The 17071-nt window shown below is 43.2% G+C and overlaps 1 protein-coding gene across 2 annotated transcripts; it reads right to left on the bottom strand.

Annotated features, from left to right (window-relative positions):
• Nucleotides 1–1405: 1405 nt before the first annotated feature.
• Nucleotides 1406–6766, bottom strand: RSRP1 (arginine and serine rich protein 1). 2 transcript variants are annotated; one of them, XM_046022113.1, is made up of 5 exons: nucleotides 5965–6765; nucleotides 5160–5755; nucleotides 3840–3991; nucleotides 2417–2500; nucleotides 1406–1850 (listed from the first exon to the last, which is right to left on the bottom strand). In XM_046022113.1, exons 1-5 carry the CDS (start codon nucleotides 6165–6167, stop codon nucleotides 1731–1733), a joined length of 1155 nt encoding a protein of 384 aa, XP_045878069.1. In that variant the 5' UTR covers nucleotides 6168–6765; the 3' UTR covers nucleotides 1406–1730. The 2 variants fall into 2 exon arrangements, 1 of the variants encoding a protein (XP_045878069.1); XR_006820701.1 differs by having other exon boundaries at nucleotides 1783–1850; nucleotides 2417–3234; nucleotides 5965–6766.
• Nucleotides 6767–17071: the final 10305 nt, after the last annotated feature.

Raw genomic sequence — 17071 nt, 5'->3', positions numbered from 1 at the left:
GTCATAATCAGAGCAAATGCTATTACCAGCAAAATGAAGGTGAGTGAAAGGGGCGCCTGGGTGGCTCAGTTGGTTAGAATCAAGCCGCATCAGGCGCTCTGCTCAGCAGGGAGCCTGCTTCCGTTTCTCTCTAGAGAGAGAGCCTAGCCTGCCTCTCTGCCTGCTTCTGTTCTCTGTCAAATAAAACCTTTAAAAAAAAAAAAAAAAAAAAAGGTGAAGATGATTATCACTTCATTCTTTTCCAAGATCTCCCTCATAAGGAAATCCTCTGCAACTTTGCTAATACTAAAGATACTAGCAAGGTGTTCATATTAGCCACCTTTTCAGTTACAACTCAAATCCTCACCTTTTACTGGATTTGGCTGCAATCAGGCCAGCCTGCCAATGTTCTCAGGTCTCCTCAGAATAAAAATGAACCTCCCCCCCCCCCAAAAAAAAGGAATCTACTGCATTAACTTTCGCACTCCCTTAGGAGCATGTCCCTCTCCTGGTTAACTACTGTTAACCTAGATGTAAAATGGACATGTTCACCGAGAGCTGCAAACCTTCCAGGAATTTCCCATTCATTGTCCTTTTAAGTTTTTCAAGATGTCTAATTTTATTAGAGAAGCTCTCTCCCATACAATGTTTTAGGACAGAAATATTCTATTATCTGTACTTTCCAATGACACAGCCCTTAGCCTTAACACTTCAGAAGTGGCTAGTATAACTGAGAAACTGAATGTAATCACAGTGGCTAGGTTATTGGAAAGTACAGATAAAATATTAGATAGTACAGCTTTAATTACCAGCAAATTAAGTCCCACTTGAGAACCTTTGTTACTGTCCCTTCTATTTAAGAATTCAGGACTTCTACCTGCTCATCTATTTATATTTTTTTCTTGAGTTGTCTCTTAAAATTCTGCCTATCCTGTTCTCTACTGCATCATCCCTATTAGAAATCTATTTCTTTATTTCCTAAATTTAAGAGACTACCCAAACTGATAGCAAAATAGAAAAACATACTTCAAAAAAAAAAAAGCATAATAAAGAAACACAGGTAAACATCACAAATTTTAGAATTCAAGGAGGCATTCCATTTCTACCTCTTTGGCTGAGTTTCCTGCCCTAAAGCTAGCAGTTTAAGTCATCCAGGACAGCACTATGCCAGAATTCCACAAACTTTAGGCATAACTTCTGAAATTTAAATGAAGACCCACATAACTGGGGATATTGAGATTCGGCTCTAGGGTGGAGACTTTGAGATTCAGCATTTCTCACAGATTCCAGAAGGTCAGTGAACCCTGTGCCATCACTCCATGGATCTGGATTTGGGATTAGCAAAATTTTAAACAGGAAACACTTTATACTTCTTTAAATAAAGACTCATAATGTAATATATACATACATAATAAAGTGACACAAATTTAAAAAATAAAAAATTTATTAACAAATATAAACAATATCAATGACTGTTCTTACAAATTTTGCTCTTACGTAACTGGTATTATACAAAACATTTACAAGTATATGTACAAGACTCCCACCTGTATGAATCCTCTGGTCCGTGTATCTCTTATCTATAAGAAAAATCTAAAATGTTAATATTTAAATATTAAGGATTTATGTACTTCTGTGTCATTGTAATTCCAACAATTACTACTAAATGACTCCCAGAGATGGAATAATGCTAGAACACACACTTGCAATAAAGTGCATTTCAGCCAACCTTATACATTAGTTTTCTTTTTTTAGACAGGTAACCACAGTGCATAAGGACTTTTCTTCTTATCTATTTTGGGGGATCCTGAAGAGGTCTCTTCAGCAGTAGCTTTAGCTGATTTCTGAAGCATGGGCTTTGCTACAGAATTCTGTAATAGAAGAAATTCTTGTCAGCTATACAAACACATACATTGTATTTAAAATACTTGTTTACAAAATACACTAAGCAATCCCATTAAAAACTAAAAACTTGAGACATCAACCAAATGCAAAGAATGGACCCCACATGATCCCAACTGTTAAGCCTACTTTAAAAACTACTAGGAAAAATCAAGACCTATGCAAAGTATATTACGAAACAATGTACTGAGTTTTCAGTTTTGTTTAAGCACGTAGCTGATTTTAAAATATTTGATTATAGGGTTTTCTGAAATGTGGTTTTAAAGTAGTTCAGCAAGTATAGAAGAAATATGGAAAAGTAAAGTAAACACTGGTATTAGAAATGTATCATATATAATAGAAAAAGCCAATATACTGGTCACTTCTAAGAATGGTAAAAAAAATTATGAAAGGTTTATTTTATCTAAAGTGGCTTAGCAGACCCCGAATTACCACCACAAAAACAATGAGTATTCCAACAAAAATAAAAGCCCACATAATAGAATTATGTCCCTTAAATCCAGTTTTTGAGTAGTCAATGCCCAGATATACTTACATTAGAGCTAAAAGCTATGCTTTTTTGCTGGGAAGGCTTTTCAGTGGGATTTTTAGTTCCATCTTCTCCTAGTTTTCCCGACAGCTAAACAAGAGAAAAAAATACTTTAAAAACAAAACTGATTCAATAATCAGCTAAGGCACTCTTCCCCAATAAAACAGTATTATATTCCCCTGATGCAAATCCAGTTAACTCTGAAAGTAAAGTCATACTAGAAAATACTTAGTTCCAAAGAACTAAGGCATCTGCCAGCCGGAAACCTAATCCGAAAAAGCGACTCAACTAAGACCTTGTTTATTACTAAATACTTAAGCGAACCCACATCTGGGTTTGAATGGTAGATTCATCTAGAGAACATCTTTCCTATCTTATTCTATCAAACTCATAACTACCTTAAACCTTGAAGGCTATCAATTTTATACTTTCTATTTCATGTAATTAAGACCACACACTGCAATTTACCAATGCACATCCTGCACATTTCTGGAGAATTATAATAAACTTATCTGCAAGTGAAGCAGGCCTCTTCTTCTGTAATCTTTCAAAACATCTGGAATATATTGCATATATTATGAAAGGGACATCTGTATCACAGATGCCCCACATTACAAAAGGTTTTTTAAAAAAATTGTCTTTAGTATCTTATTAAAATAGTACCTATCCCGAAATCTAGCATGCACATGGCTCTACCAACAAAAAACTAAACTTTTAGTGTGTGAACGTAAACTTCAAATTAGTTAAACCTCTGATGCTTTTGCCCATTTATCAATTACCAACAGATTTTCTTCATCAATGTCTGGAGACCACATTCATGATTTCTGTAAGACAGAAATAAAGCAGATAAACTATACTGTATGTTGAATACAGAATTTGTGGGAACATAATGCTGCAAATGAAAGCTACAGGTAAAATACTCTGTAAAGGCTAGTTAGAAAAACTCAATAGCTACAGAGAATTGCCAAAATACCACCTACAACTATAAAACTAATTAATATTGTGTCATAAGAAAATAAAGATCACTAATTTCCCATTTTCATGGGAAAAGACCCTTTCTGGAGCTACTACTCTGATCTTAACAAATTATATTTAGGCTTTTCTTTTTTTTTTTTTTTTTTTTTTTTTTTTTAAAGATTTTTTTTTTTATTTATTTATTTGACAGAGAGAGAGATCACAAGTAGGCAGAGAGGCAGGCAGAGAGAGAGGAGGAAGCAGGCTCCCTGCAGAGCAGAGAGCCCGATGCGGGGCTCGATCCCAGGACCCTGAGATCATGACCCGAGCCGAAGGCAGCGGCTTAATCCACTGAGCCACCCAGGCGCCCCTATATTTAGGCTTTTCAAGAAGCACTCTAAGATAAATAAATAAGTGGCCAATTACATCTTCCTAATAGCTTTCTAAAGACTTTGGATAAACCTAGAATACTTACCTCAAACTTTGCATCACTGTTTGGTACAGCTGTTCCACAGTTTGACTCTTTAGATGCAAGAACTTTTCTGAGACTAGCTGGCAAGTCAAAGTTAGTCGTTCCTAAAGCTTTTGCTGCATTGGCTTTTGCTATTTCTAACAGCTCCATTCGATCTACAAAAACAAGACGACAATCATTACTCCTGTAAATCACTTACCCAAAGACTGCCCATTTTTAGCTGAGCAAAGCAAGCAAGCATCCCTAAATAACCAACTGGTTTTCAATTTTCTTTACCAAAAGCCTGAATTTTCCAATTGTTTTCTTCCCCTTCAAATGTGTTTCTCTAAACATATCAAATTCTTTTTAAGATTTTATATATGGCACAATCACAACTAATAAACCAACACAAATACATTCCTAAATCCACTTTCAGATTCCTAGAATTTTATTATTATTTATTTGACAGAGAAAGACAACACAAGTAGGCAGAGAGGCAGGCAGAAAGAAGGGGGGAAGCAGGCTCCCGCCAAGCGGAGCGCCTGATGTGGGGCTCGATCCCAGAACCCTGAGATCATGACCTGAGCTGAAAGCAGAGGTTCAACCCACTGAGCCACGCAGGCGCCCAGATTCCTACAAGTTTTAGCCTAGGTATCTTTTTCAGTTCTGTGATCTTACCCACCATTAAAACAAATCATCTGTATTAAAATACTGGAACTGCGGTACCTGGATGGCTCAGTTAGGCATCTGCCTTTTTCTGGTTATGATCCTAAGAGTCCCAGATCAAGTTTCCCATAGGGCTCCCTGTTCAGCCGGGAGTCTGCTGCTGCTTCTGCCCCTCACCCCCCAACCCCACATGCTCTACCAAGAATAAGTAAAATCTTAAAAAATAAACACTGGAACAAAATCCAGTTGTTCCACTAACACGGTATTGATGAAAAAGGTTTTGATACTCTTCTTCCCGCTCAACAGGTAACAAAAGCTTAAGACAAACTCAGTCACTAGTAATACCTAGAAAACCTCCACTGAGAAGGGCGTGCCAGCCACTGGGAAAAAGGGAGTTCCTCCACCTCGAGCTGTTTAATTCCACAGTCGACTTCTAATCCCCAGGGAAAGGGACGTCCACTTTAAAAACGGGGTACCAAACAGAGCGCTTTTAATTGCTCTTAACCTGCCAATAGTCCCTTCTCTGTTTGCTCCCAACGAAACTACTAAGATTACAGGCGCCAAAAGCAATGGAAACATCCGCACTACGCGCCTACTTTGGTCCCCCAGCGTAGTCTTGCTGTCGCCAGCCAGCCACGTACGAGGGTGCAAAAGAGAGCTCCGCACTAGGGGACTCACCTTTCTCACTTAAGCGAAAAGGGGTGGGGCTCCGCGACCGGGTCCGGGACCTGCCCCGAGACCCGCCCCTCCAACTTCCGCGTTCCTCCGGGTATAAGGTGCGGTAGTATTTCCGCCCCCGCGGGAGCGCGTAGGCCCGTCGGTAATACAAGCGTCCCCGCGAGCTGGACCGGCTGCGGGAGCGGGGCCGCGACGGCGACCGGCCGTATCTCCTGGACGGGCCGTAGCGCCTGTCCCGGTACCGGCGGCCGCGGGAGCGTGACCGGCTGCGCGAATAGGAGCGCGAATAGCGCCTGTACTTCCTCTGGTGGCGCCTCCCGGACCAGGACCTGGACCTGCTCCTCCTCCTCCAGGACCGGTTCCGAATCCGCGACGACGCCCGGCTCGAGCCGCTAGAGCGGGACCGAGAGCTCCCGGAAGACGAGCGGCTCCTGGATGCCGAGGACAGGCGGCTGGACCGGCCTGACCGAGACGTCGAGGGGGACTCCTTGTGCTGCGGCGAGCCCGGCCACAGGTCGTTCACGTACTGGGACATCTCGGCGCGAGACTGCAAGCTTCTGTCTGTCTCAGGGAATCCCTGCCCGGAAACTCGGCGCCTGAAATCCACGGGGGGGTGGGGGAGGGGTGGGGAGGACAGGAAGTGAGTCGCGCGGGCCGATCCCAAGCCAAGAAACTAACAGCCGCTCCAACTCCATGCCGTGACGACCACAAAGGCCAGGCTGCACGCCCTACCAGCTGCCCCTTTGTGCGTCACCCCCGCCCCCACGTACCTGAGAGACCGACCCCGCGTCACTGGAAAACTTACCACCACAGGCCGCCGACGCCACACCAAAAGTGAAAGGAAAAGACCAACAGACACCCTCCTTTCGAAGTTGAGGACGAAGAGAGGCTTTTCGAAACTGCTCTTGAGAAAAGCTCACTCTCCACCTCCCACTCCGACCTCCAGACGCGGACTGGGCGGGCACCCGCAAAGGCGTCGAAAATACCAGAAGCCAAGGCGCGGGGCATGCGCAGAAACGTTGGCACGGTGGGCGTGGCTCCCCTTTTGCCCAATCACCGCCCTTTCTCCTCTCTTCGCGCGCCCCGCCCCGTCCCGCCCGCTGGGCGAAAAGTCCTGGAAGCTTAGGCGGTCCTCGTGGGGGGGGCGGGCCGCGAGGTGCTGCATCCGGGTACCCGCGGGCCTGTTTTCTTTGCTGAACCGGAAGGAGTGCGGATGTTTCTGGCGGCCCCAGTCCCAGGCTGGCGACGCTCTCTGCTGGGTCAGTGCAGACCGGGCCGTTGCCTCCACTCCCGAAGAAGTTGCAGGCGCGGGCTGACCCTCCCAGAGCTCTTCACGGCCACTTCTTCCTGACCAGTGCCAGGCTACGGACGTCCCAGGATCTCCGTAAATACAGTATCAACTTAGAAAAGGTCGCTTAAGCCCATGTTTTGCCAAGTTTAAGAAAGTTGGAGACAGAATTCGAGACACCCACAGTTGACCTATACCGGCGGTCAGAATGACGGTTGAAAAGGCAGTTCCGAAGACTGTGCTTGGTGTCGGGGATTAAACAATGGTGATTGTTTTATTTCTGGGGATTTGTAAATTGGATACATTCCAAACATGCTTATGCTTAATAAAGCGTAACAGTTGCCCTGAAATAACTTTTCATTGAATGAACTAATCACATCTGCAAATAGAGTCATTGTTTGAGCTTCTTTGCGAGTCAAGAGTGGCAGTTTTACTAAAGTTGCTTTCTTTCGAGGAGATATAAATTTTTTCTCTTCCTCATCTTCAGCCTACATTCCCAAATAGGCCAAGAAATGGAGGGGATAAAAACCTTATCACAGAATCTGCACCCACCGAGTAACCTGCCTTGGTTACTGTCCACAGTCTCTAGGGAAGTATCGAAATGGAAATCGTTCGTAGGGAAAGAAATGTTTCTTTACAAACATTTTTCTAAGAGGTATCACAAGTAAACTTAGAAGACACAATGCCCAACTGCCAGGAACTTTTCCTGAAACTTATCATAAAGCTATATGAGTCACAGAAAAATAAGAGCTTCAGATTTGACAAGTATAAAAAGGATGTTTTAGGAAAATGGGATGATAAAGTGTGGAGCTTTGGGTTTTTAAAAAAGAAAGGGTGGTAGGAGTCTCTGTCTGGTTCAAAATACCAGTCAAATGAGTGCCTAAAATAAGGAACCTGGATGTTAACAGGAGGATATTGGCAACAATGGGATATATTACCTTGCCTGTGTGCATGATGTTGGTACATTTGTAATGAGCTGCTGCCCTGGGGTGAGGGGTGGCAGATTCTGAACAATGAGGTTGGGGGAGTAAGGAAAAAGGGAGGTTGCTAAAGACCTAAAGGATACCGGATACCAGAGGCCTTGCCATTGTCAAGGTTGTTTTTCCCTTCTTAGCAAGGTATTAGGATAGTTGGGAGGTTCCTAAAGAATGTCACATATGCCTCACCAGGAGTGGGGGTAGGGAAAGTTGCAGGGTGTCAGCTTTTGCTTTGTCCTTACCCAGTCTTCTGTTCCCTCATCACAACCCCAGAGTATATAATCAGCTACCCCTCACAATCCTGGGGCAGCAGCTCTTTCTGCCCACAGGTCCTGCCCACGGGTGTGTCTCCGGGGTTTACTAAACCTCCATTTTGCACCAAAGATGACTCAAGAATTCTTTCTTGGTCATCAGCTCTGGACCCCACCCCACTGAACCTCACCTATATTCTAAAACCCAATCATTTGTATCTAAAATATGTGTAAGTCTACCTGAGTTAAAGTCTGGAAGAAATGTGTTTCTTTTTTTCTAAGCAATAGAGTGTTCTCTGAGAGTCTATCCCCTCACTTGATTCAAAACCCATTTTCAGGGGCGCTTGGATGGCTCAGTGGGTTAAAGCCTTTGCCTTCGGCTCAGGTCATGATCCGACTCCTGGGATCGAGCACCGTATCGGGCTCTCTGCTCAACGGGGAGCCTGCCTCCTCCTCCTCTCTCTCTCTCTCTGCCTGCCTCTCTGCGTACTTTGATCTCTGCCTGTCAAATAAATAAATAATTAATTTTTAAAAAAAATTTTTTTTCGTTACCTTAAAGCACCGTGCAGAATTTGTAGGCTGATTCAGGCAGAAATGACATCTTTACAATAGCACACTTTCCCATCCAAGAATGTGATGCTTTTCTACATTTATTTAAAATTGTTTAGGGTCTTCACTGGGATTAGGCAGGTTAATGGCCCCCAAAGAAGTCCACACCCTAATTCCCAGAACCTGGGAATGTTACTTTACTGATGAAATTTTGGAAAATAGGTGAGGTTCGGTGGGGTGAAGTCCGGAGCCAAGAGATCAAGAAAGAATTCTTGTGATGTCTTTGGTGCAAAATGGTGGTTTATTAAAGCATGGAAACAGGACTTGTGGGCAGAAAGAGCTGCTGCCCGGGGGTTGTGGGGGTGGCTGATTTTATATTCAGGAGTTAGGGGTGGCCCTTGAGGACAAAGGGGGTGTCCAGAAGGACTGTCATATGCTAATGAAGACTCTCGGGATACTGGAGGCCTGGTTATTGTCAAGCCAAGGTTAATGAGGTACTAACATGAAGACAGTTGGGAGTTTCCTGGAGGAATGTTACATTCCTCCTATGACTCATGTCCTTTTCAGTGGAACGTCAAAAGAAATTGAATTTTATTTACATTTCCCTCTGCCTCAGCCTCCCTTAATTTTGTGGAGGGGAGTGTGATATTGGTGAAGTTCTAGAACCTAGGTGAGGTTCGGTGGGCTGAGGTCCGGAGCCGATGACCAAGAAAGAATTCTTGAGACATCTTTGGTGCAAAATGGTGGTTTATTAAAGCATGGGGACAGGACCCGTGGGCAGAAAGAGCTGCTGCCCCGGGGTTGTGAGGGATGGCAGGTTACGTACCCTGCGGTTGGGGGAAGGTGAGGAGAAGGGAGGTTTCAACGGAGTTTTCATATGCTAAAGAGGGCCTACAAGGTGCCGGGAGTATCCCGGAGGTCTTCGGGGATACCGGGAGGTCTTCCGGCTTGATCAATGTTGTCTTTTGGCAAGCTATTAACATCAAGATAGTTAGGAGATTCCTGGTGGGATGTCACAATCCTGCTATCAAGCATCTTTGTTAGTGAGATTTAGGTTCCGAAGAGATTTATTTACATTTCCTTCTACCTCAGCCTCCTTCAGTTTTGTGTATGGAGGGGAGGGCTTGAGGAACTGAGTTATTTGCCTCTGGAAATTATCAATAACACAAGGTAACTTCTTTGTTTGTAGATCTCTAGGACATTTGTAAACCAAGGGGAACTATGTGTTTCTCGTTTATGGTGGTCAGGGGTGCCTGAAGAATGTTACACACACTACCGAGGGGAGCAGATGGAGAGGGGGTGCAAGGTGCCAGCTTTTGCTTTGTCCTCAACCAGCCTCCTGCTCCCTCATCAATATTAGGGCTTCAGGAACTGAGTTACGGGTCTCTGGAAGTTAGGCTATTGATAAGAAAGCTTCTTCCTTGTAAATCACTAGCACGTTTGTACACTGAGGGAGACTCCTGTCCTGCAGGACTGTGATCTCTGTCAGTTAACCATCTGTTCTTCCTTTAGGGCAGCCAGGAGTGCCCGAGGAATGTCACACGGGTCACATGGGGTGGGGGTGGAGTAGGGTGCCAGCTAAGGCTCTGTCCTCAGCTAGCCTTTTGCTCGCTCCTCACTTACAAAAGGAATTTTGCAGATGTGATTAAAATTAAGGACCTTGTGGGGCGCCTGGGTGGTTCAGTGGGTTAAGCCGCGGCCTTCGGCTTGGGTCATGATCTCAGGGTCCTGGGATCGAGTCCCGCATCGGGCTCTCTGCTCAACGGAGAGCCTGCTTCCCTTCCTCTCTCTCTGCCTGCCTCTCTTGTGATTTCTCTCTGTCAAATAAATAAATAAAATCTTAAAAAAAAAAAAATTAAGGACCTTGTGATGAGATTACCAGGAATTATGGGGGCAGGGGAGCTAGGCACAATCCATTCCCTCGAGAGATTCAAAACCTGAAAAAGCCTCTAGGAGCTAACATCTGCTGCTTGCTGATAGTCCCCAAGATAACAGAGATCTCAATCCTGTAACCTCACGGAATTCAATACTGTCAACACCTGAATCAGCAAGGTGTTAGAGATTCTCCCCTAGTCTCCAAAAGGAACACAGCCTAGCTGACACCTTGACTGTAAACAATATGAAAGATTCTTTCACTTGATAGGTAAATTCAACCCATTTACATTTACTGGAGTAACTGCAGTGTTGATCGTATCACTTTCATTAGTATCTTATTTCTTTTACTTTGCTTTTTTCACTTTTTCCCATTTTGTTTTGCCAGCCTGATCAAGTCTCTCTTTTTTCCTCTCTCACTGCCCATTTAGAGATTCTGCAATGCTTCAGCATGCCATTAGTAGTTTAATGGCTTTCTTTTTATTTCTATCAAATATTTGAGCCTGTTTTCCTTCTCCTCCTGTCTTCTTCCACAAGTATTTACAGAATGTTTGTTGTATTAGATGCTGTTGGGAAAGTTAAGAAAAATGTAGTGGCCCTTTCCCTTACCAAAATTAAAATATTTCATTAATTTTAATGATAGCTACTTTTGTAACAAGTGAGGAAATCCAAAGATATACAAAGGCAAAGCTAAACACCCATTCCTTGGAAGTATGAAATCCTCTAAAAGAGGTCCGCATTCTTTTCCCCATAAATTAGAAGTAACCAATGTTAACAGTTTAGCAAGTGCTCTGTCATCTTTCTTCAAGCTCTTTCAAATATAATACAAACATGGGGTTTTATGGGTTTTCATAAAAATTTGATTTAAAACTTGCTTTTATAGCCAATAGTCTTTGAGATAAATCATATAGATCTAATTTATGTCTATTTATCAGCTGTATAATATTCCATAGTATAGAAATACCAGAAATTTCTTTTATCCCTTATTGCTTATTCGTGAACAGTCATATGGTATTCAGTTTTTCCGCCACTAAAAACTATGCCTCGGAACCGGTGTTGGATTCTGAAAATGTCAGCAGTTGTGGAGCTTCCATGAATGCTCCTAATCCATGGTTTCATGGTCAACAGAGCCATGTTCAGGAAACAAGCTGGAGGAGCTGATTACAAGCTGATTACAAGGAGTTACCAACAAGATATGTGACAAGGCAGCCCAGGGATAAGCTCAGCTCTCTCAGACCAACAGACAGGATCAGAGGAGCTTTCAACCAAGAGCCTATCTAGAGTGAGCCACAAAGAGGAAAAAGAGCTCTGAGTGGTTCTGACATAGAAAACATATTCATTGGGGCACCTGGGTGGCTCAGTGGATTAAGCCGCTGCCTTCGGCTCAGGTCATGGTCTCAGGGTCCTGGGATCGAGCCCCGCATCGGGCTCTCTGCTCCGCGGGGAGCCTGCTTCCTCCTCTCTCTCTGCCTGCCTCTCTGCCTACTTGTGATCTCTCTTTCTGTCAAATAAGTAAATAAAATCTTAAAAAAAAAAAGAAAACATATTCATTGATGTTATAATATCACAGACGAGTTGACATCAGACATCTCTATCGTTAGACCTGCTGTAGAATCATTAGCTACAGTCACCAGGGCAACATTCAAGGCAAGTAACACAAAGATCAATAAACTCCAGTCTGATGTGACATTCCCGTGTTCCAGCATGTCCCAAGGAACTCCTGCCCTGGTTCAATCATCACCCCATGTGGGCTCATTCCTCCACTGCCTACAGTTATTGAGCTGAGCTATAACTAGACTGTTACTCCATTTTTTAAAAGATTTATTTATTTATTTGTCAGAAAGAGATAGAGAACAAGCACAAGAGGGGGGAGTGGCAGGCAGAGGGAGAAGTAGGCTCCCTCCTGAGCAATGAACCTGATGTGGGTCTCCATCCCAGCACCCTGGGATCATGACCTGAGCGGAAGGCAGCTGCTTAACCAACTGAACCACCCAGGCGCCCCAGGCTTGTTATTCCTACTGCTCCTCCTGATAACCGTTTCTCAGGTTGGTAGCTCTGGCATGGGAATATCAGGTTTACAGCGCTATTTAAGAGGCACGCACTTGTTATATCAAGCTTAACACATGTTTCCTGCCATGAAGACTTACGCATGAGGATGTTATCTTAACATCGCCATGGAAGCTGCTCCTCTGTCCCCACTGCAACCACCATAGAGAGGAGTTAGGGATTCTGTACTGTCATTTAGCTTTGAAGAAGCCAGGAAAGCAAGTGAGCCTCACGTAGATCCAGATAAGTATCTGCCAACGTCTTTCCCAATAACCCACAAGGGTGCAACTACTGGTAGCGGTATTACAGTATACGGACTTATCCGCGCCTCTGCCTAACGAAGAACGTGACATTCATGTCCATGCCTAATGGCCACCCAAATCGCTTGTTTGAGAATTACTCAACTCTGAAAGCAATAGACCTCTTCAGTGCACACCTTGCTCACTAGGGTACAGCTACTCAATCAGACAAGCTGTCTCAGCCACACTCACCTGAATGTCAAAGGAATCGTCGTTAACCATATGTGGATGATGTTACACAACCTTCACAGGGAATTTGACTTCAATAATGGCACAGTCATGGGAACCAAAATAACTAGAGAATGTCAACTGGTCCAGAATGGAAACGGAAGTACTGCACAAGGCTATAGTATTGACCTTTTTCAAGGGTTAGATGTCATGCAGTCTACTGCATGCCTGTTCCCGCAAGTCCCTTTACAGTTTTCACCTGACCATGCTTGATGTTTGCTGCCTTTGCTCAACAGCCAAACAACCTCAGGGACTGTCTCAGGAGACTGGGCACTTGTCTGGCTCTGTGTAAAGATGAACTATTCTATCTTCAACCTGACAACAGACCTTTACTTCCAGGTACAATGCGGTGACACCATGATGTTTTACCAGCTGGACAGGATCTTATACAGTAATTTGCCTTCCAGAGGCAAAGGATGACATATCAACTAATCTGGCCAATAAAACAAATGTGCCCTGAGTAGTCACCCCAACCATTGCCCCCATTTTCAGCAACCATTTTGTCAAAGCACATGAACGGGTAAGTTTTTACTGGGAGACATCCATCAGGATCTTATAGCAAGCTCTCATGCTGGATCCATTGTATTATGCAATTGGACCTAAATCTGATTTCTCTGGAATGTTCCATGCATCTCATGATTGGTGCACCCACTTGAATAGTACTTTATGGCCCATTAGATTACCTTCATTTACTTTCCTCCATCCATAAGACTGGCTTGGAGAGCTGACCTCTTGGGCAGGTTGGCTGGGTGGGATTTTAAAACTTGTAAGACTTGCAACTTTGCTAGGAACAAAAGTCACACGCCACTTTTTTTTTTTTTTTTTAAGATTTATTTATTTATTTTAGAGAGCAGAGGAGTGGAGGAACAAAGGGAGAGGGAGAAAGAGAATCTCAAGCCGACTCCCTGCTGAGTGGGAAACCTGATGTGGGGCTCTATCTCAGGACCCTGAGATCATGACCTGAGTCAAAATCAAGAGTCAAGAGTTCGATGCTTCACCAACTGAGCCACCCAGGTGCCCCAGTCACATGCCACTTCTAGTACTGGCACTTTTTACTGTTAAATCATAGAGTCTCAAAAGTGGAATTGTTGGCACTGAGAAACGCATAGAATTGTTGGATCATTATGTTATACACCTGAAACTAGCATAACACTTGAATATATGGTAATTATACTTGAATAAGGAAAAAGAATAAATTTCTGGATTAAAGGGTCTATATGATTGGGACGCCTGGGTGGCTCAGTCAGTTAAGCATCTGCCTTCAGCTCAGGTCATGATCCCAGGCTCCTGGGATCAAGTCCCACATCGGGCTCCTTGCCCAGAGAGGAGCCTCTTTCTCCCTCTAGCTGCCGCTCCCTTTGCTTGTACTCTTTCTCTCTGACAAATAAATAAAATCTTAAAAAAAAAAAGGGGCGGGGGGGTATGTGATTGAATATATTGCCATATTATTTCCAAAGAGGTTGTAACAACAACATAGGAGAGAAAGCCTTTCTGATGCCACAGACCAGTTCATGTCCCCCATTATTTTCCTGTGCCTCATATTATGAGCATTTATCACAACTGTAATTAATTTGAATTCATTTTGTATCATCTCCCTGCTAGAACATAAATTACGTAAGGACAGCCTTGTTTTTATCGAACCCCAGCATTCTAGACAGTGCACTGCATATAGTACACACTCAGTGTTTATGAATAAATAAATGAAAGAGAATCACAAATAAGTCTTGAAGGATAGGCAGAGGGAAAGAAAGAGAACATTCTAGAGAAGGACAAAGGTCTTAGCAAAACCTTGGAAATGGAAATGCCCATTTTATTATTTGGGGACAGAAAATAAGTGAGCTTGGCTAGAGCAAAGAGTTTGTGGTGGAGAATTTGGGGAAGATGAAGCTGGAGATGCAGAATTAGGGTAACTTATGATGAGCCATAAATGTGAACATCTGGTTCTCCAGCAGCAGGGTCCTAGTTTGTCAGAAATACTGAACTGCCCTTCCAAAGCTAACTAGATACACTGAGATGGTAAACAGCTTTACTTAATGGGATTGGAAAGAAGAAAGTATTTGCAGGATTTGGGGAATAAAATTCAAAAGGCTTTTAATTTTAATATATGCTCTCCTTGAACAGACACCTAAAATACCTATACTACAAAAATACATAATCTCAAAAAAAAAAACAACCATAATCTCACACCTTATCATGCACTGTAGAATACAATTAAATACTGTCCTTAATGAACATATCTAGCTTCCTTTCTGACTTCCAGAATCCTCTGTCATGAGAATTTACTAAAGGAATTTTAAAGTCTTTATCTTTCCTTGACATTCTGTTGAAAAGAATCCTGTAGATTAATCCTGTAGATTAAAACTACAGGAAACAACAGGGCATAGATGTCACTGAAAATAGTAGTTTCTATGGGGTACTGGAAGGAAAAGCAGTAGGCTCAAGAAAACAGTAGGAAAACAGTGGTCAAGACAAGTTTAGACCAATTAGAATATTCTTAAAATTGAAATACAGTGTATCCAGAGCCTGGGTGGCTCAGTTAGTTAAGCATCCAAATCTTGATTTCAGCTTAGGGGGGGGTCTTGAGATTAAGCCCCGCCTCTGGCTCTGTACGCATTGCAGAGTGTGCTTGAGAGTCTCCCTGCCCCTCCCCCTCAAAAAATTAAAGAAAATCTTGAAAAATTGAAATACAATGCACGTACCAGAACATTCGTCCTTTTAAAGTACACAATCCTACAATTTTTAGTGTATCTACAATGTTGTGGATTCCAGACATTCACTAATTCCAGAACTTTTTCATCACCCCAAAAAGAAACCCCCTACCTGTTGGCAATCATGTCTCATTCCCTCCCTACCCAGCTCCCTGAAGCCACAAATCTACTTTCTGTTTGTGTGGATTTGCCTATTATGGACATTTCATATAAAAGGAATAATAACGATATGTGGTCTTTTGTGTCTGGCTTCTGTCACTTAGCATGTTTTCAGGGTTCATCCATGTTGTGGCATATTTCCATATTTCATTCCTTTTTATGGTTGAATAATATTCCATTGTATGGATATACCACATTTGTTTATCTGCTCATCAGCTGATGGACATTAGGTTGTTTCTACTTTTTGGCTATCATGAATAATGCTGCTATGAGCACCTATGTACAAGTTTTTGTATGAACATATGTCCTCAGTTCTCATGGGTACATACCTAAGAGTGGAATTGCTGGATCAATTGATAATGTTGTTTAACTTTTTGTGGGATTGTCAGACTGTTTTCCACAGTGGCTACACCATTTTACATCCCCACCAGCCATGTATGAGGGTTCCCATTTCTCTACATCCTTGTCAACACCTTATTTTCTCTCTCTCTTAATTTTTAATGACAGTGGATATGAATTTACAGCCATTTTGGTGTAAAAAAAAAAAAAGCAAAGAATTGGGCTGGTGGCTAGAGAAGGTGATTGGATCAAGCTTTTTTGTTGTTTTTTGTTTGTTTGAAGATGGGCTGTATTATATCTAGCGTATTTGTATACTGATGGAAATAATCTCATAGGGAAAATGGATGATGTGGGAGAGATGTTAGACAGTTGTGGGGTCCGTGTAGGAGGAGTATGAGTGAAGATAGGGAACAAGAGGAGGAGCTGGCCTTACATGTGAGCACAGACAGTTTCTACAACACAACAGGTTGGGGCTAGGGTCTGAATGTTTGTGCCCCCTCCATTCATGTGCTGAGATCTGACCCCCAAAGTGATTGGGTTAGGAGGTGGGGCCCTTGGGAGGCTGTTAGGTCATGAGAGTGAAGCCCTCATGTTTGGGATTAGTGCCCTTCTAAAAGAGACCCCGGAGAGTTCCCTCAACCCCTCCACCATGTGAAGACCCAGTGAGAAGTCAGCAGTCTGCAAGCCATTACAAGGTCTTCACCAGAACCCAAACATAATGTCACTGATCTTGGACTTCTAGCCTTCAGAACCATGAGAAAGATATTTTTGTTGCTATGACCCATTCAGTGTGTGGTACTTTATGTAACAGCCCAAATGGACTAGGACAAGTGGGAAGACAGAGTGTGAGCCCAGGTGGAGGTAGGACAGCTTGGTAGTGAACACTTGTGGAAGTCCTCTTGTGATTTTTTTTTTTCCCAGTGAAATAAGCAGCTGAGATTGAAGAGAGGCAGGAGTTATTGGAGGTCTGAAGAGAAAGAAGAAAGTCCAATACAGTCCTCTAGGATGACAGTGACTACACAGAGTAGGACAGCGAGGCATCATTCAGAGCCACTTGAGGTTGTGATCATGAGTCTAAAATGAGGTCAATCATGGAATGCCTGGGTGGCTCAGTCAGTTGAACATCTGCCTTCCGTTCAGGTCATGATCCCAGAAACCAGGGATCGAGTCCTTATCGGGCTCCTTGCTCGGGAGGG

Source organism: Meles meles, chromosome 1 (assembly GCF_922984935.1).
Source record: "Meles meles chromosome 1, mMelMel3.1 paternal haplotype, whole genome shotgun sequence".
NCBI classification, from domain to species: Eukaryota; Metazoa; Chordata; class Mammalia; order Carnivora; family Mustelidae; genus Meles; species Meles meles.
This window is presented reverse-complemented; position numbering and strand designations above follow the sequence as displayed.

Bases quoted from the DNA above. Each gene is read 5' to 3' on its own strand.
- RSRP1 (XM_046022113.1), bottom strand. From the start codon at position 6,167: ATGCCCCGCGCCTTGGCTTCTGGTATTTTCGACGCCTTTGCGGGTGCC. The intron at 3,992-5,159 runs GTGAGTCCCCTA...TTGTTTTTGTAG, and splicing joins TTTTCGCTTAAGTGAGAAAG to ATCGAATGGAGCTGTTAGAA. The intron at 2,501-3,839 runs GTAAGTATTCTA...TCTCTTGTTTAG, and splicing joins ACAGTGATGCAAAGTTTGAG to CTGTCGGGAAAACTAGGAGA.